Here is a 24,486-nt window from a genome sequence, read left to right as displayed (position 1 = left end):
CTTAGGCTTCATACCAGGCCTCTGATGCAAGAGTTTATGTTTCAGGGCCTCATCTTACTACAGCCATTGATGAACCTATCCTCCATGAACTTATCTAGTTCTTTTTTGAACCCTATTATAGTTTTGGCCTTCACCTCATTGCCAGGGGATGTTTTTAGGGTGACCAGATAGCAAGTCTGAAAAATCAGGACAGAGGGTGGGGGGTAACAGGCACCTATGTAAGAGAAAGACCCAAATATCTGGACTGTCCCTATAAAATCGGGACATCTGGTCACCCTAGATGTTTTCCACAGGTTGATTGTGCATTATGTGAAGAAATACTTTGTTTGTTTTAAACTTGCTGCCTAGTCATTTCAGTGGGTGAAGTTGCTGAAATTCATTGGTATGTTATGTGAAAGCATAAATAACACTTCCCTATTCACTTTCTCCACACCAGTCATGATTTTATAGATCTCTATCATCTCCCCTCTTAGTCTCTTTTCCAAGCTTCACCGTCCCAGTCTTTTCCACCTCTCCTCATGTGGAAACTGTTCTGGACCCCTCATCATTTTTGTTGCCCTTCTCTGTACATTTCCCAATTCTAACATGACTTTTGCATTACTTTATATTTAACATTTTAAAACTCTGAACCAGAGCAGTATTCGAGGTGTGGGCACACCAGGGATTTTACCTGTGCTTGAAGTGCAAACCCCAGTCAGATAGCAAGCTGTGTGTGTAAATCTTGTTTGACTACACTGGTGTGACGCTTGGGGGTTCAACCCAGATCAGTAAGGAGTTTTCTCACCACCTGTCTTGTAATCCTGGGTGCCTCTGTGTTGTGCAGCTTTGAATCAGTGCCCTGACACCAGCAATGGGTATAACCAGGGCCTCCAGCACATCCTCTCCCAGGGCCTCCTTCCCCACAGCATTCTCCCCTATGGGGTTCAGGGGGTGGGGCCCTGGAGCAAGGAGGGCGGGGATTATACTCAGGTCCCACCTCCCCAGATTGTGGTTAATCATAGAATCATAGAATCTCAGAGTTGGAAGGAACCTCAGGAGGTCATCTAGTCCAACCCCCTGCTCAAAGCAGGACCAACACCAACTAAATCATCCCAGCCAGGGCTTGTCAAGCCTGACCTTAAAAACCTCTAAGGAAGGAGATTCCACCACCTCCCTAGGTAACCCATTCCAGTGCTTCACCACCCTCCTAGTGAAAAAGTTTTTCCTAATAACCAACTTAAACCTCCCCCACTGCAACTTGAGACTCCTTGTTCTGTCATCAGGTACCACTGAGAACAGTCTAGATCCATCCTCTTTGGAATCCCCTTTCAGGTAGTTGAAAGCAGCTATCAAATCCTCCCTCATTCTTCTCTTCTGCAGACTAAACAATCCCAGTTCCCTCAGCCTCTCCTCATAAGTCATGTGCTCCAGCCACCTAATCATTTTTGTTGCCCTCTGCTCAGGAGCGGCGCCAGAGTTTTTGGCGCCCTAGGCGGGGGTCCTTCTGCGCTCCCGGTCATCGTCGGCAATTCGGTGGTGGGGGGGTCCTTCCGTGCTCCCAGTCTTCGGGGCACTTAGGCGGCAGGTCCCAGAGCGAGTGAAGGACCCGCCGCAGAATTGCTGCCGAAGACCCAGAGCGCGGAAGGATCCCCCTGCCACCGAATTGCCACCAAGGGCGGCAAAATGCTGCCCCCCAAATCCTGGTGCCCTAGGTGACCGCCTAGGTCGCCTAAATGGAAGCAACGGCCCTGCCTCCGCTGGACTCTTTCCAATTTTTCCACATCCTTCTTGTAGTGTGGGGCCCAAAACTGGACACAGTACTCCGGATGAGGCCTCACCAATGTCGAATAGAGGGGAACGATCACGTTCCTCGATCTGCTGGCAATGCCCCTACTTATACAGCCCAAAATGCCATTAGCCTTCTTGGCAACAAGGGCACACTGTTGACTCATATCCAGCTTCTCGTCCACTGTAACCCCTAGGTCCTTTTCTGCAGAACTGCTTCCTAGCCATTTGGTCCCTAGTCTGTAGCAGTGCATGGGATTCTTCCGTCCTAAGTGCAGGACTCTGCACTTGTCTTTGTTGAACCTAATCAGATTTCTTTTGGCCCAATCCTCTAATTTGTCTAGGTCTCTCTGTATCCTATCCCTACCCTCCAGCGTATCTACCACTCTTCCCAGTTTAGTGTCATCTGCAAACTTGCTGAGAGTGCAGTCCATGCCATCCTCCAGATTTACCATGAAACAACCCGTGCGGTGGCACAGGGCCCCCAACAACAGGGGCCCCCAAAATGCAGGACAAATCTCATCTGACAACCTGCCCCTGAATCCTGGCCGGCAGCGCAGTTGGGCTCAGGCAGGGGGTTGGGGTTCAGTAGGGGGTGTGGGGGTCAGTCACTTTATTTTCATTTACTTCCCATTACTTATAATATAGGCGGAAGATGAAGAAAAAAATGAAAAACTGGGGGGAGATAAAATGTTCTTTTTCTTGGCTGGTTCCTGGGGGGGGGGGGGGGGCGACAATGAAGCTGTGCACAGGGCCCCACTAACTCTAAATCCGCCACTGATGAGCTGACACTCAGATGCAGCAAGAATGGGGCTGAGGGTGCTGGAGTACAGTGAGGTTCACAGATCCTTATATATCCTTTGCTTCCCCCACCCCAGAGGGGACCCCAGAACTTGCCCTCTCCAGGGCCCATCCTCCCCTCCGCCACTCTGCTGGGGCTGCCCTAGGGGAACAGTTAGTGGTTGCTGTGGTGGTGAGTTCTCATCCTCCCCTCCAGGGACCACACATCCAAAGCCCTGCACCCTCATGCCCAGCCTTGCTCCACCCTGGCATCCTGTCCAGGGCAACAGACCTCCCTGGGCGATGGGGCCAGCCCTGCAAGAGCCTCTCAGCTGGGGTCTAACTGTGCCCTGGGTGTTACTGCACTAGACTGGGCCTCAGGAGGCCAGGGTTCGAGCCCAGCTCAGCCAAAAACTCCATGTGGGACCTTGGGCAGGTTCCTGTATCTCTTTAGGCCTCAGTTCTCCAGGTGCATGGGGGAGCCAGGGCTGCCGTGGGTATGGGTAGTAGCACACTAGGTCAGTGGTTATCAACCTATTTTCCGTGGTGGGCCACATATGCAGCTCCCTAGGTGTTATGTGGGCCACTTCCACAGAACATATATACTACCTATATGGCCCTGAGGATGTCACATGTGCTGTGGCTGTGTGCTGATTGGGCCACAAGCAGCCTGCGGGTTGAGAACCACTGCACTAGATACTACTATCAGCCTGGCCCTTCCAGTAGGGTAGGGCTCAGCCCAGCACTACATATTGCACATGGGATCTAGCCAGCTTCCCGTGCCTTGTAGTCTGTTCTGCTCTCATCATGCCCATGGATTCCTGGCTGGAGGCCCCAGAGGATTCTAGATCTGTGCTCATGGATCCCTTACTTTGCAGATGCCGGATAAGGAGCTGCTTCTGTCGCCTTACTATCTCGTGTGGCAGCTACCCTCTCTCCTGACCTTAGCATATTCCCCTACAGTGATAAGGGGAAACCACTAACAGATAGGGCCAGGGTATTGTGGGGCTGCATCCTCTTGCACATCTGATAAACCCTGCTGGCACTTGTTCTAGGTGGCTGATAAGCTGTTCACTTCCTCTGGTGATCTGGCCTGAACAGATCTTGTTTTTTTCTGTTGAGTTGAATTTTTGACTGGGATAGGAGATGCCAGATGGGCTGGCTAGGGAGTGGGGCTGTGACCGGAGTCCTAGAGGAGCCAACTGAGGTCACTCAATTAGGGTGAACTGCAAAAAATTGGGCAGACAATCCCCAAAGCTGGTGGATATTCCAATACTTAGATTTACCAAACCAGCACAAAACAGCTTCTATAATATCTCACTGGTTACCCAGAAGCCAACTCTGACGGGTTGGATCACTTCTACCCCTGCTTTCCCTTCCAGCTCGGGACCCCTGCACACTGTCTTGCTGAGCCAGACACGCCCATCTGCTCCAACACAGACCCAGGGTCTGAATTACTTGCCCCAAAGCTGAAGACTTAACTGAAAGCAGCTAACAGAAGTGTTCTTGTCTTTAACACTCAGATGCCCAACTCCCAATGGGGTCTAAACCCAAATAAATCTGTTTTACCCTGTATAAAGCTTATACAAGGTAAACTCATAAATTGTTCGCCCTCTATAACACTGATAGAGAGGTATGCACAGCTGTTTGCCCCCCCCCCCCCCCCCCAGGTATTAATACATACTGTGGGTTAATTAATAAGTAAAAAGTGGTTTTATTAAATACAGAAAGTAGGATTTAAGTGGTTCCAAGTAGTAACAGACAGAACAAAGTAAATCACCAATCAAAATAATATAAAACACGCAAATCTATGTCTAATCAAACTGAATACAGATAAGATCCTGACCAGTTCCAGAATGCTCCCTTTTACAGACTAATCTCCTGTTAGTCTGGGTCCAGCAATCACTCACACCCTTTGCAGTCACTGCCCTTTGTTCCAGTTTCTTTCAGGTATCTTTGGGGTGAAGAGGCTCTCTCTTTAGCCAGCTGAAGACAAAATGGAGGGGTCTCCCCTGGACTTAAATAGACTTTCTCTTGTGCGTGGAGACCCCCCTCCTCTCTCCTATGCAAAGTCCAGCTACAAAATGGAGTTTTGGAGTCACCTGGGCAAGTCACATCTCCATGCATGAATCACAGTCTTTACATGCAGAAGCCATTGTCCGCATGGTATCTTGTATGTCTCCAGGAAGACTTCTTATGTGGATTGGAGCATTCCAAGATGCATTGTTCCCCAAGTGCTTCCTGATTGGGTACTTAACCTTGCGAATTCCTTTCTAAAGAAGCTGACCAAATGTCTCACAAAGCTTACTTAGAAATCAAGCAAGTATACAGCCAATATTCTTAACCTCAAGCACAAAATGAAATACGTGTACAAATAGGATGAATAAATATAGTAGACCATAACCTTTACAGAGATATGTTACATGGCACAGGCAGCACAAAACATATTCCAGTTATGTCATAGTCCCATAAAGCATTATGGGGTACAGCGTCACACCAACAACACAGTTCCTGTAAAGTAACCCAGCCTCAGGCCTCCACCAAGACACCCAAGTCAGGTATGATAAGGATAAATGAAAATCTTATTCATCATATAAAAAAGTTCTACCAATCCCAAAGGATCGGACACATTACCTACCAGGTTAATGAATATTGCAGATCTTACCCAAATACACACTTACAACGAATTCTTATTAACTAAACTAAAATTTATTAAAAAAGAAAAGAGAGAGAGTATGGTTAAAAGATCAGTATACATACAGACATGAGTACAATTCTTGAGATTCCAATTCATAGCAGAGATGGTGAGCTTTGTAGTTGCAAAAACAAGGAGTCTGGTGGCACCTTAAAGACTAACAGATTTATTTGGGCATAAGCTTTCATGGGTAAAACCCTCACTTCTTTGGATGCATAGAGTGAAAGTTACAGATGCAGGCATTATATACTGACACATGGAGAGCAGGGAGTTATTTCACAAGTGGAGTCAACTTGACTCCACTTGTGAAATAACTCCCTGCTCTCCATGTGTCAGTATATAATGCCTGCATCTGTAACTTTCACTCTATGCATCTGAAGAAGTGAGGTTTTTACCCATGAAAGCTTATGCCCAAATAAATCTGTTAATCTTTAAGGTGCCACCAGACTCCTTGTTGTTTTTGTAGATACAGACTAACATGGCTACCCCCTGATACTTTGTAGTTGCAAAGAGTTCTTTCAGAATTAGTCAGTAGGTTATAGTCCAATGTTTATATTCAGGGTGGTCCAGTCAGGACTGGGATCTCAGTCCTTGAGATTGGTAGAACTTTTTTATATGATTAATAAGATTTTCAGTAATCATCATCATATTTGACTTAGTTCTGTCTCATTATCTATTCCTTTGTTAATGCTTCCTAACATTCTGTTAGCTTTTTTGATTGCCACTGAATGGTTTAATGGCAGGAGTATTTCAATACACCCAGAACTGAGAGTCATTGTGTTACCCATCTTCCTCAGCAACAGTGAGCTTTGCTGGCATGAGACCATGTGTCAGCTCCCAGCCTGTCTGCTCTCCCGGCAAACTCCTTGAGAGGCTACCAGTCCAAACCTTGCCTTGCTGGTAACAATCAGTGCACCTCAGTTCCTGCGTTCCCCAGGGATGTCTCCCTGCAGCATCCAGTCCCTCTCCCAGGACACTCACTGAAACCGCTATGTTTGCTGCCTGGAAAGAGACAGAGCACACACCAGCCTGATAGGTTAGCTGGGGACTCACGCCTACATTGGTACAACACCCTGAGATGGTTTATAGCAAAACGAAGATTAAGTTAAAGAACAGAGGGTTAAGTCAGGGGTTCCCACTCTGTGGGATGCGACACAGTCCTGGGAGGTCTGCTGGCAAGGGTGGAGATGGGGGAAGGGGCATGTAGGGGCATTGCTCCCCCTCCAAACTACCCTGGCCCTTCAGTGCAGCTCCAGGGCACACAGCCCTCTCCACCTGCCCTGCCTGACAGAGCCTGCCTGGAGACCATGTGTGTGGGGAGTTTGAGGGGGACGGCCTGGAAGAAAGGGATTTTACAGGGTGGGAAGCTGGGGTCGGGGGAGCAGCAGAGGTGCAGCTGGAAGGTTTCCTCCTCCCTTCCTCAGCATCTGGCTTGCAGGCAGCAGGGGCAGAGGGTGGCTATTTTGCAGTGGGGAGAGTCGGGAATCCCCCTACTTGTGCACCGAGATGTCCCCTCCATCTCAGTTGCTGGTGGCAGGGAGTGGGTGTAATGTTTTGCAGTGGGGGGGGTCAGGTATCCCCCTCCCCAAGGCACTGACCTGTCTCCTTCCCCCCTCCCATCTCTGCTGTCCATGCTAGGAGCCACCCACCCCCTCCATTGCAGGGTTCCCTCCCCAGCCATCCATCTCTCGCCAGGGAGGGGCATCCTCAGCCTGTCCTCCTTCCTGGTGCAATAGCACATCTTTGTGAAGCTGGATTTTCAGCACCAGCAGCTATCAAAAAAGCAAGTGAGCAAGGCTGAAAATTGAAGAGGAGATCAGGTTGAGCCTCACTAACACACGCCCCCAGCTGGAAAAACTGTGCAAGGAGAAACAGGCACGTCCACCCTATTAAGAAGACTCCTGGTCAGTGAGTAATTTTATAATTTAATTGACAATATTTGAGTCTTTTCTAATTAGCAGAGAGAAGGGCTGAGTCTTTACTTACACACTAAAAGAAAATTGAACACACCATCTAGTGTGCAGACTTGGACAACTCTTTTGTTTTAAAAATCAACAAATAATTACACAATGTGTTTTGTTAACCATGTTGTTAACATTGTTTGGTTGCTTATTGTTCAGTATGGTACGAACTTGTGTTTCCCCTGTTTGAACACCACATTTTGCGCTCAACTGTTTTTTTTTTAAAGTGTAGTCTGACTAAAACTGGTTTCAAAGATCTTGAAGCATTTCTCAGGGGCATATTACTAGGAACTTCTCTCATTACAAGTGCTTGCATTGAAATGAAGAGGAAACATGTACATTGTTTAGTTACAGCAGGGATCAGCAACCTTTGGCAAGTGGCCCATCAGGGAAATCCACTGGCAGGCCAGGACGGTTTGTTTACCTGCAGCATCCGCAGGTTCGGCCAATCGTAGCTCCCACTGGCCGCGGTTCGCCGTTCCAGGCCAATGGGGGCTGCGGGAAGCGACGGCCAGCATATCCCTTGGCCCATGCCGCTTCCCGTAGCCCTGATTGGCCTGGAACGGTGAACCATGGCCAGTGGGAGCTGTGATCGGCCAAACCTGCAGCTGCTGCAGGTAAACAAACTGTCCCAGCCCGCCAGCGGATTTCCCTGATGGGCCACATGCCAAAGGTTGCCGATCCCTGAGTTACAGTGTGAGAGTAATAATTAACATTCATAATTTCCCTCCAGAAGTGCTAATAACTGAGACGCAGGGAGAGAGGGCCCATGCCTGCCAATAGTGTGGTGGGGGAGCATGAGGGCAGCCAGCTTCAGCAGTGTCACTGAGTATGCTCAGTCCATGTGAGCATGCTCAGTACAAGCCAAGCAGCAAATCGGGGTGGGGTAGGGACGTGACCCCACATGCCCCCCCCCACATGTCACCGCGCCTATTGCAGTTGTACCAGTGGGCATCAGGGAAAAATGTTTGGGAGCCCTGCTTTTAGTGATACTACGCAAGAGGAAAAGACAGGGCATGGGTACAAAAAAACCAAACCAAACCCGCTTCCTAGGGTCCAAACCTTTGTTTTGGCCAGTTACAATCTTTGTCGAAGCAGTTTTCTTTCTCACACCAGGTTGCCAGCATCTCTAGCCCCACAAGCTAGTGGCTCCAACTTTCACAGGCTCTGAAGGTGTTTTACCCAACGTCCCTGAAGTGATGGATAACTAGGGGGTCTCTCCTCTTCTTTTTCTAGTCCAGTAAACATTTTATAAGTATTCTTTGGAGGGTTTTCTCCCCTGTGTGTGTGTCTTCCTATGGATTTCCCATCCCCCTGCTGATTCATATGTAACTGGGGCTTCCATTGTTTAGGGTCCACAATGTCCCATGTCCATTAGAGACAGGGAGACAGCTGCCTTCCCTGCCTGCCTGGGGGGAAATCTGTTTCTCCCTTTGTTTGGTCACAGACTTTAAAGCTTAATGTCCGTGAGTATCCATGATTCCACATGCAGTGATATTACAGACTGTGACCCGAGGTGCCTAGGGGTCAGGGCAGGCAGCCAAAACTGGTGGTTCACAGTGACGTTAGATCCACCAACCTGTCACAAACTGCTCCTGATCCCCCACGCTGGTTATCAAGAAGCTGCAAAAAAGAAATCACACAGCCCCCTTTATTGCATTCCAGTTCTCTGGCTCCCAACCAGCTCATAGATCCAGTAAAACAAGAAGTTACTTAAAACTCTATTCATTATACAAAATGTTAGTCTGATCCCGAAAGGGCAAGCCTCATTACCAGATCAATACTACTTTGGATATTACCCAAAATACCACGCTGCCAACCAATCCTTTAGTATCTAAAACCAAAGGTTTTATTATAAAAGGAAAGAACGAGAAGAGAGTTGTTAAATGGTCAAAGCAACCAGATACACACATATGACTTCAGAGTCCATATATCAAGTTCTTAGCAGCATTAGTGAGTTTGCTGGCTTGTGAAGTCCCCCTGGAACACATCCAAAGCTTGGATGGGTCTATCAGTCCTTTGTCCAAAACTTCAGTTTGTAGAGATGTTGCTCCAGAGGTGAGACGCAGGATTGAAGACAAAATGGATGTGATGCAGCTGCCTTTTTATATCCTTTGTCATGTGGCTTGTACATCCTTTGTCCCAAACACAAGCTCACAGCATATGGGCATGGAAAAGTATTTGCAGTTCCCTGTCCACAGGCATGTCCCTACATGTCCTGCTGACTCATGGGCTTGATGGGCCATCAAGCGGGCTGGATAGTGCTGATGCTAATCTGTCTGGGATTACCCAGATACACAGCACAAGTTTGAGATATCAATATACCACACGTTTGCACGCACGATACAAAGATGATACATAGATATAAACAAGCTTATCATATCTAACAAATTGTTCGTTTTCCACTGATCACTTACATCGCCTATCCGGTATAAGATTCACTGCAATTTTGTGATATTGGTATCGATAATATTATAAGTGGTCACCCATATTCCATACAGTTTCACACAGACATCTCACAATTATATTAATCACCTTTAATCAATTACATTAATTAATTATTTGAATGATTGATTGATTGATTGATTAATAATTAAAGTGTCCCCAGCTTCCCTAAAAGACCTTACTCATTACACTTTTATAAGTACAATAATATTGTAGACAACTAATTGATTCAACTGCTTATTCTTTAGGGTTTAGATCCCCGCTGGGGTGTCTCGACCCAGATTGTCACTTACCCTTTTATGTCATGATAGCTGGAGACAATAAAAGCCACAGCCCAAGGCAATCAGTCACCAGGCAAAGCCTGAACTGAGTTAAGCTGTGTGGTTGGAAGGGGTTCCCTGGCTGGGATTGACGGCAAAGGCAGGGGCTAGGGGATTGCTTGCCAAATTGTGTGAGAGGCAGAAAGGCAGCAGACAGCAAGGGCAGGAGTTGTGAGCATGGCCGTGAGGAGCTGAGCTCCTTGGGGCACAGGACTGGCTGGAGATTCAGGCTTTGGGATTTCTGAGCAAGAAAATGGTCAACTGATGATTGTTCCTGTTGGTGCAGGAGCCAGGACTGTGTAGGAGAATTCAGTAAATAAACAGGACTGCACCAAGGAAATGCAGTTGGAAATAACCCGGCAAGGCCCCAAATACTGAGGGGTAGAGCAAACTCTGGGACAAACCTGGTTTCACTGCACTGCTGTTCTCCAGCCTGCAGCGGCGGTTTCTAATAGGCACTAATCGAGGATCCCGTGGGCTGAGCTGCCCTTTGATTGCTCAATTAACAAACCCACCTGCTCCCCTCCGGGATCTGATTCTCAGAAATGCTCCCTCTTCCTTTAACCCAAACCCACATTTTCCTCCCCCAAATGACCCCATCTCGACCTGCCTCTCTCCATTACTGGTTGCTGAACAACACATGTTTTTTCTCTTCCTTTTCTCCCTCTGCTCTCAGCCCGCAGCTCAGATCAGCGTGCTCCCCAGGCCAGGGCCAGCTCCTTTGTTTAGCCCCGCACTGATCACCTGGAGCCAACCCCTGGCAGCTGATCAAAACCTCCTGCCATTTCCCAGTCTCGCTGGTCGGCAGTTTTGTCTAACCACATGCCTGCTGTGTGATACGGAAGTGCTGGGCAGCAAATCTTAACTCATCTCCCTCATGACCCCCAAAGGAGAGTAGAGGAGCGGGCAGCAGACCGGCAGCACCTCCAGGACCCATCTGAGATCAGTCCCGTCCCTCCCTCACCCCCCCCCCCCGTGATGGGTGCTGTATATCCTGTGAGACAGCCGCTGCCCCAAAGAGCTTACAGTCTAAACAGACCTGCCAGAAACAGGGCAGGAGAGGAAACTGAGGTGCAGGGCAGGGAAATGACTTGATCCTAGTTACCCAGTAGGCCATGGGCAGAGCAGATCTCCTGGCTCCCAGTCCAGTGCTCTATCCACTAGGCCACACTGCCTCTTAACTCATGTTATTCCCCAACTCTCCCAGCCAAGGCACTTGGTCCCAACAGCCTGTCCCTGCTGACACGCACTCCTAACCCCGTGAATTCCCCACCCCGGGCTGGCAGGTGCCCTGTCCCTGTCCACAGGGGCCATCCTTGGGCTTTCACTTGACAGAGTCTGCAGCCATGGGTGAAGTTAGCTGGACGTGTGAGCGCAGGATCCCAGGCTGGATGTCAGCTCTTCCCAACCAGACTGGGCCCAAGGGGCCTGAGGCTTGGGGGTGGGGCCTGGAGGCAGGCTGCGGCAAGCACTAGCTGGACTGCCACCGGTTAAATGGTATCTGCCTCCCCGCCCCACTGGCTCACACCATGTGCCTCCACCCCCCACCCCTCCCGTGCTGCTTCCTCCCTTGCCACCGATATAAATCAGCGTCCTGCTCCTGCTGGCTTTCATCCTTCTCCGGAGACCGAGCAGTGATTGGACACCAGGCGGGGGCTCGCTCCATCCTAATCCCTGCCTGACTCTCGCTGCAGACACTTCGGGTAGGTCCTACTTTAAACCCCCTTCCCGTGGGTGACCTCCCAGTCTTTGGTGGCAGGTTGCAGGGGGGGATTGAGACTAACACTTCATGAATGGCACTAATTAGTTGACACTGGACCCTGCCTGGCTGGCTCTGCAGCCTGGCCCTGCTCTGACAGGCTGGCTATGACCTGGGAGCATGTGACTGATGCCCAGGTGGCCCTGCCCATGGTCTCCATCTCAGGGACGGACGGTGCATCTTCGCATTCGTGGGCACTTAGGCTCTGTGCCAATATTGGGGGGGGGTGGGAATATCTTCTCCCAGCCTCAGAGTCAGGTCTTGGGGAGAGTCTTGACCCAGGAGACAAGTTCTGCTGGGTCTCAGCCCATTGGTGCCAGTCTGGGCAGAGGGGTACTGGGGGCAGAGCCCAACCCCCAGTGCCATGAGCTGCGAAACATGGCAATGTCCATGCAGGCCAGGCTGTGGCTGTGTGTCGTGGTGGTCAGAGTGAGCCATCCCTTCCCTCCCTGGCTCTAGGCAAAGTCTCTCTCTCTCCCTGCCACTTCATCCCCACCCCCTCCAGTCCTGTCCGTTTCCCCCAGGGGCAGATCACCACTCCCTGGGGGCAGTTATGGGGCCTGATTCCCAATGGGATGACGCTGGAACAGGGCAGACAGGCAGCACGGGGGGAACAATGACCGGCGAGGGTGCGGGGATGGATAGCAGCCACCCTCCTGGGCAGACCCTCTGCTGAGCTGGTCCCCTTTCCAAGAGGAGGAGAGCAGTAGGGCCTGGGTTTCTGATTGCCCCCCTGCAAGGGTATCGGGGAGGTGCTAGGGGGTCATTAACCCCACTAGCTTCCATGGGGCGGCTCTGATGGGGCGCAGGGTGAGGCCTCCGGGGCATGTTCTTTGAGCCAGGGGTGGTGGGCAGATGGCAAGAAGCGGTCCCCGTGCCTGGCACATATGGGACCTGCACCCAGATGGAGTGAGCGGCACTGGGTAGCCAGGGCTGGTGCCCTCAGCAGCAGCAGCTGCCATGCCAATCAGACCTGCCCCACCCCCTCTCTGGGAGAAGCAGGATGGGCTGAGAGCCAGTGCGGTGTAGGGAGAGCGGACCCAGCTGCAGACCAAGGGAAAGGGTCAGTGGCTGGATTGAGAGAGGGTGAGATGTGGGCAGGGCTGTCCCTAGCAATTTGGGTGTCCTATGCAGCGCCCCTGCGGGGGAGCTGTGTAGGGCCCCAGGCATCCCCCCACCCAGGGTTTGGGAGGCAGGAGCTGTGGGGGACCACTTTTGGGGCCCCACAGGCCCAGAGTGGCCCAGGGGATTAGCGGGAGATGGGAGCAGCCCTCTCTGCTTCCCTGACCCCGGCCCCAGCCGTGCCACTCGGGGGAGCGGCTTGGGGGAAGGGATCCCCCCCACACTCATCAGCAGCAGCTGGAAGCGGAGCAACCCAGCCCCAGCCCACTCTACTCCACCATCTCTGAGCCGCAGCGCTCCGCTTCCTGCCGCTGGAGAGAGCCGGGGGTGGTCCTTTCCCCAACCCGAGCGACAAGGCTGGGGCCAGGGCAAGGGAAGCGGAGCGGGCTGGGGCCGTGTCGCTCCATTTCCCGCCGCCAGTGAGTGTGGGGGGCAATCTTTTCCCCGCACTCACCGGCAGCAGGAAACGGAGCGCTGCAGCTGGGAGCTGACGGAGTAGAGTGGGCTGGGGCCGGGTTGCTCCGCTTCCTGCCGCTGCCGATGAGTGCGGGCATCACTGGGGGAAGAGGTGGAATGGGGGCGGAGCAGGGGGAAGGGTAAGAGGCAAGGCGGAGGGAGTTGTCTGGGGCCCCACACCCCCCTAGGGATGGCCCTGCCACTTGCAGGAGGGGTCGGCCGGGCGATAGGGCTGGTCACCGGGGTTGGGGCTGGGGCGTATGCAGCACGCAGCTGCTAGGGCACCGTGAAATTTGGGGCAATTTGGTGCCCCAAATTTCATGCTGCCCTAGCCAGCTGCATATGCTGTGTATGCCTAAGGACGGCCCTGGATGTGGGAGGGGAAGAGGGGAAGCCCCATCCCAACCCCTCCTGCTCTGGCTCAGAAAGGCGGCCCCCTGCAGTCGCCCTTTGGCACCTCTCCACCCAGGAGCTTGTGCCTCCTGCTGCTGCAGTCCTCCCACCCACAGGGACCTCACTCAGCACGGGGGCAAGGCAGCCCCAGCTCTCCAGAGGGGGAAACTGATGCACAGTGCTCATCTGGCCCGTCAACAGCAGATCTGGGGCTAGAACCCTGGAGTCCTGACCACACCCTCCCCCCGCTCCTAACACCACTGCTCACTCACTGTTAGTGGCTAGGTCTCTCTGTTCTCCATACCCTGGGTACCTCCTCACTGGGCCAACAGTCCCTGATTGGCAGGTAGATGCTGCTCCGCAATGGGAGGGAGGGAGTGGGTCAGGGCCACTCTGTGCTGTCCAGCTGGGAGCTAGTTAGAGCAGCCCTGAGGCTGCACAGCCTGGCACACCTGGGGCAGGTCTCAGATCTGGGCCCCGCTGTGCCAGGGGCTGCACAGGGTAAGAGACAGTTCCTGCCCCAAAGAGCTCATGGTTTAACTAGATAAAGGACGGCTCATCATTCCCTATGGTTGCTTGTGGGAGAGGCAGACATTGAAGCCAGATCTCCTGGGTCCCACCCCAGTGCATCAGCCACAAGCCCAGCTGCCCCCATCATTCTGTCTGGAATGGCTTATGAGACTCAGGGCAGGCTGTCAAACACAGGGCAGACACCCCAAACTGATGGTGTGTCTATCATTAGATTTCACCAACCAAGTTCCAAACGTAATCTCCTGGATCACTATACCAGTGTTCCCTCGGAGTCACAGACGCTCCACTCTATCTTGCCACCTAGACAAACTGGACTTAGTGATAAATGGTCACTTATACCAAAAATCACAGGTTGCTCCCAGTCCCAAGAGACCAGTCCCAGATCAATTGGTACCCTAGATCTTACACCAAAGACAACGCCCTGAAATAAACTATCTAAAGGTTTATCAACTAGGAAAGAGAAATAAGAGAGTTATATACAGGTTAAAGCAAAGCAGGTGTAATCAGAGTCTGAATGAGCTCTTCCCTGACATCTAGTGGTGAGTTGTGGAAAAAGACTTCAGAAGCTGATCTTGTTTGCATAGACACATCCACCCTGCCTAGGTGCTCAGCATGATGGGATTGGTTCCCCAAATGATCACTTGATGCTGGTGTTGGATCCCCAGTCTCCTTGTTATTGGGGCAGGAGTAATAAAGGGTTGTTATCCTTGTTGTGTGAACCTGGCATACCCCAATGGAGGGACTCACCCTCATTTGAATAGCATTTGCTAGGCAAGGGACATGGGTTCCCCAGACCAATGAATTGAGAGTGAACATAAGAATAGTTGTGCTGGGTCAGACTAGGGGGTCTAGCTAGCCAGTTAGCTTAATATCTTGTTTTTTGATGGGATCAATGTTATGTGTTCTAGGGGAAGTGACCCCAATTAGTAATTATCAAGTGATCTTTTTTCTGCTATTCATCTCCACTTTCTGACAAGCAGAGGTTATGAATACTATTCCTTACCTATCTTGCCTAATAACCATTAATGGATTTAATCTCCATTATTTATCTAGTAAAAAGCAATAGAGGGTCCTGTGGCACCTTTGAGACTAACAGAAGTATTGGGAGCATAAGCTTTCGTGGGTAAGAACTTCACTTGCATCTGAAGAAGTGAGGTTCTTACCCACGAAAGCTTATGCTCCCAATACTTCTGTTAGTCTCAAAGGTGCCACAGGACCCTCTGTTGCTTTTTACAGATTCAGACTAACACAGCTACCCCTCTGATTATTTATCCAGTTCTCTTTTAAATGCTGTTATTGTTCTAACCTTCACAATCTCATCAGGCTGGAGGTAGCTGTTTGTACATAGTGCTCTGGGTTTTGTGTAAGAGTTGTAGATTATGTTTGACCCTTTTTTTCTTGAGGGTGTGATAAATGGGGTTAATTGAGTGTCTTGTTAACACTGATACGACCTAGTTTGGGACAGTGTCTTTATTGTAAATAGAAGAACAGGAGGACTTGTGGCACCTTAGAGACTAACAAATTTATTAGAGCATAAGCTTTCGTGGACTACAGCCCACTTCTTCGGATGCATATAGAATGGAACATATATTGAGGAGATATATATACACACAGACAGAGAGCATAAACAGGTGGGAGTTGTCTTACCACCTCTGAGAGGCCAATTAATTAAGAGAAAACAAACTTTTGAAGTGATAATCAAGCTAGCTCAGTACAGACAGTTAGATAACAAGTGTGAGAATACTTACAAGGGGAGATAGATTCAATGTTTGTAATGGCTCAGCCATTCCCAGTCTTTATTCAAACCGGAGTTGATTGTGTCTAGTTTGCATATCAATTCTAGCTCAGCAGTTTCTCGTTGGAGTCTGTTTTTGAAGTTTTTCTGTTGTAATATAGCCACCCGCAGGTCTGTCACTGAATGACCAGACAGGTTAAAGTGTTCTCCCACTGGTTTTTGAGTATTTTGATTCCTGATGTCAGATTTGTGTCCATTAATTCTTTTGCGTAGAGACTGTCCGGTTTGGCCAATGTACATGGCAGAGGGGCATTGCTGGCACATGATGGCATATATCACATTGGTAGATGTGCAGGTGAACGAGCCCCTGATGGTATGGCTGATGTGATTAGGTCCTATGATGATCAGGTCACTGGGTGGGGGCTAGAGCCGCTTTTGTGTTGTATTGTTGAAAAGGAACCCCTAGATACTGAACCCGGCCCTTGTTGCTGCTGGCTCCACCTGGCAGAAGGGTTACACAAACATGTACACACCAATGGGTTACCATTAAATCCTAAGAGTGACAGAGTTGTCATGTCATTTCAAAGGGTCTTTCAGGGCGGATCCAGGAGGCAGCCCAGGGGATCTCTGGCTTCAGAGTTCAAACAGCCAAAAAAATAAAAAGATGGAAAATTTGCCTGTGGCTTTATTTTATTTCTTCCATTCAGCTTCCAAGCCCACATGACCAGCTTCCTGGCACATAGCATTTCCCAGGTCTGACAGGGCCATTAACAAATCATTTGTATTGCGAGGGTCCGGGATTCCCCATCTGGAGGGAGCGGGGGAGGCGTGAGGACGATTCCCAGGCCTGAGTTCACAAGCTCAGACCAAACATTTTCAGTTATAAAGTAAAACTTACATCTTTCCCTATAGCATGGAGTGCCGCCATGGCAAGTGAGATGAATGTAGGCAGCGACTCACAAGCATTTCACAGAGTCTAAACACTAAATATATTCTTGTAAAACTAATCCCTGTTTTGAGCAAAACTACCATACAGGTGTGACCTGATTTGGGCTCCAGCTGCGAGGTTGTCAGTTCTTAGTTAACACCTGCAGCCTGGGCAAGAGCTGGCATCTGGCCTGCCAGGGTCACACCCGCTGGCATTTCTATGTGATTACCAGTGTCTGCGGCAGTGGAGTGGAGGGGCTGTTCTCGGCGTGGGGTGAGGAGGGGACAGACACCCCATGAGGCTGCAGGCTCTGGGCCCCCATGGTCTCATGGATCCATAGATAGGAAAGGCAAAAGGGGGTGCTGTGATCATTCAGTCCGACACCCTTTCCCCACACCCTGGTGACACAGCCTAGGATCTTCCCACACATCAGGCCCAGAACTCCATGGCAAATAACCCAGCCTCTCCACGGGCTCCGGGGGTTCTTCCCCCAAACAGACCCCTCTTCCCCTCCCCATTGTCCCCAGCCCCATTGCTTCCAGGCAGCTCATCGGGGCAGCCTGCCAAGGCTCAGCTCATGAGGCACATTCTGAGAGGGACAGAGGGACCCACCGCCAAAGACCCTGGACATGCCTCCCCTTTCCATTGGCTGCCCCAAGCACCTGCTTCCTGCGCTGGAGCCGGCCCTGCACACGGTGAGGCCCAGGGTTCCACATGTCCAGTGGCAGGGAGTTCCACAGGACCCATTCGCAGTGCCATCATCCTACGGGAGCACGGCCAGTATGTGTGGGCATGTCTCTGGGATCCCCGGGGGGACATATCCCATGGAGGCTAGGGTGATGCATTTGCAGGGATCTGTGTGGCTGTACAGCCAAGCAGCTGTGCTCCAGCTGGAATCTTTTCACATTGGCCCCCAGCCAAAATAAGCTAGGCTGTAATGGCTGGATCCCTCCAGACAGGTCAACATCCCTAAAACGGGGTGACCTCTGCTGGCCAGGGAGCGTTTTGAGACAACATGGCTATTTGAGTACCATAACGAGAGGGCTGTGGGGTGGCAACCTCGGCCCAGTGGATCGGGACTCAGGGACCCATCTCTGCCACCAAATCAGTGTGTGATCTCAGGTAAGTCGTTTCCCAACTCTCTGTGCCTCAGTTTCCTCTCTAAAACTGTCTATGGGTTGATGTTCAGATTGAGAGTTTTTAAGGGCAGGGACTGTCCCTCTGCACAGTGCCTGGTTCAGTGGGGTGCAGATCTCAGCTGGGGTGCTAGCACAATGCCATTGACAAACGTTCATTCCTAATCCTGACTGCCACCCTGTAGGGGCCCCAAAGGGGCTGACAAACCGGCTAATCCCACAGGCATCAGAGCGAAAAGGGTGGTGCTGTTGGACGGAAACCCCTGTGGTGCCAAAGCTACACAGGATCCATGACAGGAGCAGCTGGCTGCAACAAAACACCTGGGAATAGGACCCAGGAGTACTGACCTCCCCCACCCCCAACACCTCCCTTCTCAGGACATGTGCCAGCCTCTCCCTGACAGTGAACTGGGGAAAATTCCCCCGGAGACAAGGATGTGATCACTATTCCTAGCACTTGGCGAGCCTGCGATAGACAGGTCGTCCTGCAAAGAGCTGTCAAGGTATAGAGACTCAGAGTGAGGAAGGGAAACTGAGGCACCAGGGGGCAGTTACTGGCTTAAGGTGGCCCAGGCCAGAGGCAGAACTAGGTCTCCACCTGGTGCTCTAACCACTGGACCACACTTCCCCTGCAGGAGATGAAGCTGGCAGTGCCCATGTCCTAGGGGCAATGGCTGGGTAAGAGGCCCTGCCCTGATTCCTTCCATGTCCCTTCAATTGGCAGGTTGGCCCGCCTGGCGCTGCCCCCACTGAGACTGCTGGGAGCGGTGGATGGAGTCACTTAACACCTCACACTCCAACCAGACGCAATCCTTTATACCAGCATCATGGCGGCCAGCCATCCTGATCGCCACAGTGGGCATTGGGCTGCCCGCCAACACCTTCATCATCTGGCTGACAGGATGGCGGCTGAAGCGCCGGGGCCTGTCCGTCTTCATCCTAAGCCTGGCCACCTCCGACTTCCTCTTCCTCGCCACCTCGGTCATGCAGATCATAGAGACGCTGCTGAATGAAACCTGGGTGCTGGGCACCCCCATGTGCCGCCTGCGCTACGTCCTCTCCGACTTGAGCTACCACTGCAGCCTCTTCCTGCTGGCCGCCCTCAGCGTGGACCGCTGCCTGCTGGTGCTGCTGCCCCTCTGGTACCGCTGCCACCGCCCCCTGTGGCTCTCCAGCTACATTTGCCTGGGTGCCTGGCTGGTGGCCGCCCTGCTCAGCATCAAGGGCTTCGTCTTCGCCAACGTCGTCCAGTATTCAGACGGGATGCTCGTCTGCTCCAACAACCGGGGTGAGTTCGAGGGCCCCCTGCGCCTGCTGGAGGTGCTGCTGGAGGGACTCTTCCCCTTCGTCGTCATGGTGACCACCCATGCCGCCACCTTGTCACGCACCTTCCAACGCCACACCCGGCCCCCCAGCCAGTTCTACCGCATCGTGGCCGCCACCCTGTCGGCCTATGTGCTGCTCAACCTCCCCTTCCAGATCGTCCAGCTGCTCTTCCTGGCCTCCTTGGAGCACGAGTTAAACTATCGCATCTTCCCCTTCATGGTCTACTTCAGCTACCTGATCAACCTCAACAGCAGCATCAACCCTCTCATCTACATCTTCTTCGGCTCCAACATCTGCACGGGCTGCGGCCGCCACACGACCTCCTCCCTTGCCACGGCCCTCACCGAGGAGCAAGGGAAAAGCCCTGGGGACACGCCCAGCACGTCCTTCTCAGCCTAGCCCTGCCAGCAAGACCCTGCTCTCCTCTCCCTCCATGGCCCAGCCCCTGCTCTGGCACAGCTCCAGTCACCAGTCGAGTGGTCACTGGCTCCCCTGATAGGACCTGGCCACAAGGAAGGGGGGGTCTGTGCACAATTGTAGGTTCACTAGTGCTAAGCCTTGTGTAAATGGGTGCAAGGTGGAGCTTCGTCAGGCGCAACCAGATCCAGGAAGCTACCAGGAGAAGTCACACCAGTGCCAAGGCCCAGTTTGCCCCATTTCCCCAGCCTAGGCAAGCTCCAGCGGGGACAGATCCTCAGCAGATGCAAACCAGGCCCAGCTCCATGCAGGTCAATGGCCCGGGAACACCAGGCCCTAGGCAAGGCAATGTAAACACTGACGTGGCTGCAGCTGCCAACCCACAGGTGCCAGGAGACACTGCGATGAAGGGGACTCTGCCCCTTTGGGCCTATTTGTGCTTGGCAATCTTGCCTTTAGGTGTGGCTCCAAGGTCACTGTGTTTTAATACCGTGGCTGTTCTGCACACTACAGCCAGATTCCCAGCGCTGAAGATACAGGTGCCCCCCTAATTCTGTCCCCCTGGGCCCCTGCAGCCTGACTGTTCTGGCCTGCAGAAAGCAGGCCCAGTCTCCTCTTAGCACACATGACTATGACACAGAAGCTGCAGCCCAAGTGTATGTTGTGTGTATGTTGGGGGGGGGGGGAGGGGCTGCATCAGAACCTGTCATAACTATAAAGGGAAGGGTAACAGCCCTCCTGTGTACAGTACTATAAAATCCCTCCTGGCCAGAGACTCCACAATCCTTTTACCTGTAAAGGGTTAAGAAGCTCAGGTAACCTGGCTGACACCTGACCCAAAGGACCAATAAGGGGACAAGATACTTTCAAATCTTGGTGGGGGGAAGGCTTTTGTTTGTGCTCTTTGTTTTGGGGGTTGTTCGCTCTTGGGACTGAGAGGGACCAGACATCAATCCAGGCTCTCCAAATCTTTCTGAACAAGTCTCTCATATTTCAAACTTGTAAGTAAACAGCCAGGCAAGGCATGTTAGTTTTTATCTTTGTTTTCTCAACTTGTAAATGTACCTTTTGCTAGAGTGTTTATCTCTGTTTGCTGTAACTTTGAACCTAAGGCTAGAGGGGATTCCTCTGGGCTCTTTAAGTTTGATTACCCTTTAAAGTTATTTTCCATCCTGATTTTACAGAGATGATTTTTACCTTTTTCTTTAATTAAAAGCCTTCTTTTTAAGAACCTGATTGATTTTTCCTTGTTTTTAAGATCCAAAGGGGTTGGATCTTGATCCACCAGGAGTTGGTGGGAGAAAGGAGGGGGATGGTTAATTTCTCCTTGTTTTAAGATCCAAGGGATTTGGATCTGTATTCACCAGGGGATTGGTGAAGAGTCTCTCAAGGCTACGCAGGGAAGGGAATTATCATTTTGGGAGTGGTGGCAGCGGACCAGATCTAAGCTGGTAGTTAAGCTTAGAAGTTTTCATGCAGGCCCCCACATTTGTACCCTAAAGTTCAAAGTGGGGAAGCAGCCTTGACAGAACCACACACCTGAAGGGTCAGAATTAAGGCCATGGGACTGCCTGGGGATCCCCACCTTCCCACACCCACCAGGGGGCAGGTACTGCTCCCCCCCTACCATTCCATGGAGGCAGAACACACCAAAGAGGGCCACACCCCATGGCTTTAATTCTGACCCCTTGGGGATGTGGTTCTTTAATTCTGACCTTCCCCCCCTCCCCTCCGACACAGAGCTCCTCCCCAGTTTCCCCCAGCAGGGTGTCCAGTGTATGGGCCTGGCTGCCCGCCAGCACCTCCTGCTAGGGACTCAGATCCACCTTTGCCCCCACCAGGCGGGTGGGGTAAGAGAGGTGCCTGGAGATGCGCTGAGCTCATGTCAGCCCAGGGGCTCCCAGGTGAGTGACCACAGGTAGGGGCATGGGGAATCAAGGGGAGAAGGGGTCCCCCTGCTGAGCTATCTCAGCCACACTGACAGTGGGCTAGGGGGCTGAGAGAAGCATTACAAGGTGTTGGAGGGGGAAGTCATTTTCTCCTACCCCCAGCCGGGGGCTCGCCCACATTTCCAGGGAGCTGTGCAATTCCGTGGCAAAAGGGGGATCCAGCAGGGGCCTTGGGATCCAGACCCCAGTTAGTCTGGATCTGCCCAGTGACTAGGGTTACCATTCGTCCGGATTCCCCCAGACATGTCCGGCTTTTTTCAGTTAAAAATAGCGTCCGGGGGGAATTTGTAAATGTCCGGATTTCCCCCCGTGCAGAGCACGCACGGCTTACAGGGCAGCCAGCCGGATCGTGCCACTCCCTCCTCCACTACCCCTTCCTCTCTCCTGCAACTTGACACCACTCCCCTCCTCTCTCTCCCCCTCCCTCCCTGCATTGGCAGATCACAGCCTCCAGCAGTCTGGAGCTCCGACCCTGCTCCCCTCCCCCGCTGTCGAGCGCGCCGCTCTGCAGCACAATAAGGGGGCCAGGGGGTCAGAGAAGCGGCAGGGAGGTTCTGGGGGGGTAGTCAAGAGACAGGGAGCAGGGGGAGGGTTGGATGGGTCAGGAGTTCGGGGGGTGCTGTCTGGGGGTTGGGGGTGTAAGGTTTTGGGCAGAGTACAGGTGGGGGGGGTCTCAGGAGGGAGCAGTCAGGGGACAAGGAGCAGGGAGGCTTAGGTAGGGGGTGGAGTCCTGGGGGGCAGTTAGGGGCAGGGGTCCCAGGAGGGGGCAGTCAGGGGACAAGGCGTGGGGGGGAGGGTTGGGGGTTCTGAGGGGGCAGGAAGTGGGAGGGAGTGGAAGGGGCAGGGGCGGGGCTAGGGCAGGACGGGGGCGGGGCTAGGGCGGGGCTCCTCCCGTCCTCTTTTTTGATTGTTGAAATATGGTAACCCTACCAGTGACGCCAGTAGGATGACACAGGAGCTGTAAGTTCATTCCTGAAGTGAAGAATGAGGAAGCAGGACAACAGCAGCCATTTCCCATGCAGGCCACTGGCAGGAGTGATTAAACCCATGACCTTGGGAGCTAAAAGCATAAACCTCTACTGCTTGAGCTAACCCCCTGCTCTTGGAGTGGAGGGGTCAGTACAAAAAGTAATTTTCCCTCTACTGATACTCACACCTTCTTGTCAACTGTTTGAAATGGGCTACCTTGATGGCATTGGCCTCGTTAGCACTTCAAAAGTAATCCTCCCGCGCCCCCCCCCCCACTCACCCCTTCTTGTCAACTGTTGCGAATAGGCCACTTCCACCTTAATTGAATTGGCTCATTAGCACTGACCCCACCCCCCCGCTTGGTAAGACAACTCCCATCTTTTCATGTGCTCTAATATATATTCCGCTTACTGTATTTTTCACTCCATGCATCTGATGCAGTGGGTTTTAGCCCACAAAAGCTTATGCCCAAATAAATTTGTTAGTCTCTAAGGTGCCACAAAGACTCTTTGCTGTTTTTGCTGAGACAGACTAACACAGCTGCCCCTCTGAAACCTGCCCCCTGCTCTGTTAGCACAGGTGGAGCAGGCCCAGCAAGCTGTAGCTAAGGCCCAGGCACCTCAGCAAGAGCAGAGCACCATGCAGAACGGGCCTAAGTCACAACAGCTCCCCGCAGTCCGATTCCACTCCCCTCCTTGGGGCCGCATTCTGCCCCCTGCATCCCACAGGCCACCAGTCACCTCATACAGTCAGTTACTGCAGCTTCACGTCCCCATCTCAGGGCTCCTTTTACCCAGCGGTGCCAGGCTAGGGTGGGCACCCCATTTGTGTGTGTCCTCCTGGGCTGCAAGGAGACGGGATCGTCCATTGCATTTGCTGTGCTGTCATATCCAGCACCAGTGGATTTGTTGGCCATGTGGCTTGGAGTGACCTGTACAGATGCTGCTTGGCCACCTGCTGCACCCCATATGCTAGCAAGCTTTTGCTCTGCTCTAAGGCCGCTGCACCAGTCCAGCTAGGGACAGAGTAGGGTTAAACCTGCTGTCACCCCCAGGGAGGAGGCATCACACGCCAGTCGTGAGAAGGACATCCTGTATCTGACAGCCCACAGCGGGTCTGCCCCCGTTGGCCCAGGCTCCGCGATGGGTGCTGAGAGAGTCCTGTGGCCGTACGTCCCGCGCACTCAGCGCTCTCCCCAGCCTCACGCATGTGTTCATGTGATGTCATTTGTCCTCTTTTTGGTTTTATTAAATGTGGTCCTGGAGAGGGTGTCCTGTGCTTCTTTGGGGACCTCCACAAAGGGGCGTGGAGAGCCGTGTATCTGGATTGGAGCCGGTGTCCCTGGAGGGAAAAACCTCGGGTCCCATTCCCTGGTTCCCGGAGCCAACCAGTCCCCATCACACACTGGCCTCTCTCCCCCCACTGGTTTGACAGAGGGAGCCCAGAAGGGGATGCTCCATCTTCTCAGTCCCTGGGGTGTGAGGGGGTTCACAGCAGTCAGGCCCAGCCGGGGCGGCTCTAGCTTTTTTGCCACCCCAAGCACGGCAGGCAGGCTGCCTTCGGCGGCATGCCTGCAGGAGGTCCCCGATCCCGCGGATTTGGCGGGTGCACCAAATCCGCGAGGATCCGGGGACCTCCCTGCAGGCAAGCCGCCGAAGGCAGCCTGACTGCTGCCCCCCACAGCAACTGGCAGGGGCGCCCCCCGCGGCTTGCCACCCCAGGCACGCGCTTGGAGTGCTGGTGCCTGGAGCCACCGCTGGGCCCAGCCCCCCATGGGGCTCCCCCTATGGCTCCCCTGAA

At 52.5% G+C, this 24,486-nt stretch overlaps 1 protein-coding gene across 2 annotated transcripts; it reads left to right on the top strand.

Moving 5' to 3' along the window:
• The first annotated feature begins 11,591 nt into the window (after window positions 1-11,591).
• On the top strand, window positions 11,592-24,234 carry GPR152 (G protein-coupled receptor 152). 2 transcript variants are annotated; one of them, XM_065591751.1, is made up of 4 exons: window positions 11,592-11,668; window positions 18,750-20,769; window positions 21,522-21,672; window positions 22,651-24,234. In XM_065591751.1, exon 2 carries the CDS (start codon window positions 18,797-18,799, stop codon window positions 19,748-19,750), a length of 954 nt encoding a protein of 317 aa, XP_065447823.1. In that variant the 5' UTR covers window positions 11,592-11,668; window positions 18,750-18,796; the 3' UTR covers window positions 19,751-20,769; window positions 21,522-21,672; window positions 22,651-24,234. The 2 variants fall into 2 exon arrangements, with proteins under 2 accessions (XP_065447823.1, XP_065447822.1); XM_065591750.1 differs by having other exon boundaries at window positions 21,509-21,672.
• The last annotated feature ends 252 nt before the right edge of the window (window positions 24,235-24,486 follow it).

Source organism: Chrysemys picta, chromosome 4 (assembly GCF_011386835.1).
Source record: "Chrysemys picta bellii isolate R12L10 chromosome 4, ASM1138683v2, whole genome shotgun sequence".
Lineage (NCBI taxonomy): Eukaryota > Metazoa > Chordata > Testudines > Emydidae > Chrysemys > Chrysemys picta.
This window is presented reverse-complemented; position numbering and strand designations above follow the sequence as displayed.

Bases quoted from the DNA above. Each gene is read 5' to 3' on its own strand.
- GPR152 (XM_065591751.1), top strand. From the start codon at position 18,797: ATGGAGTCACTTAACACCTCACACTCCAACCAGACGCAATCCTTTATA.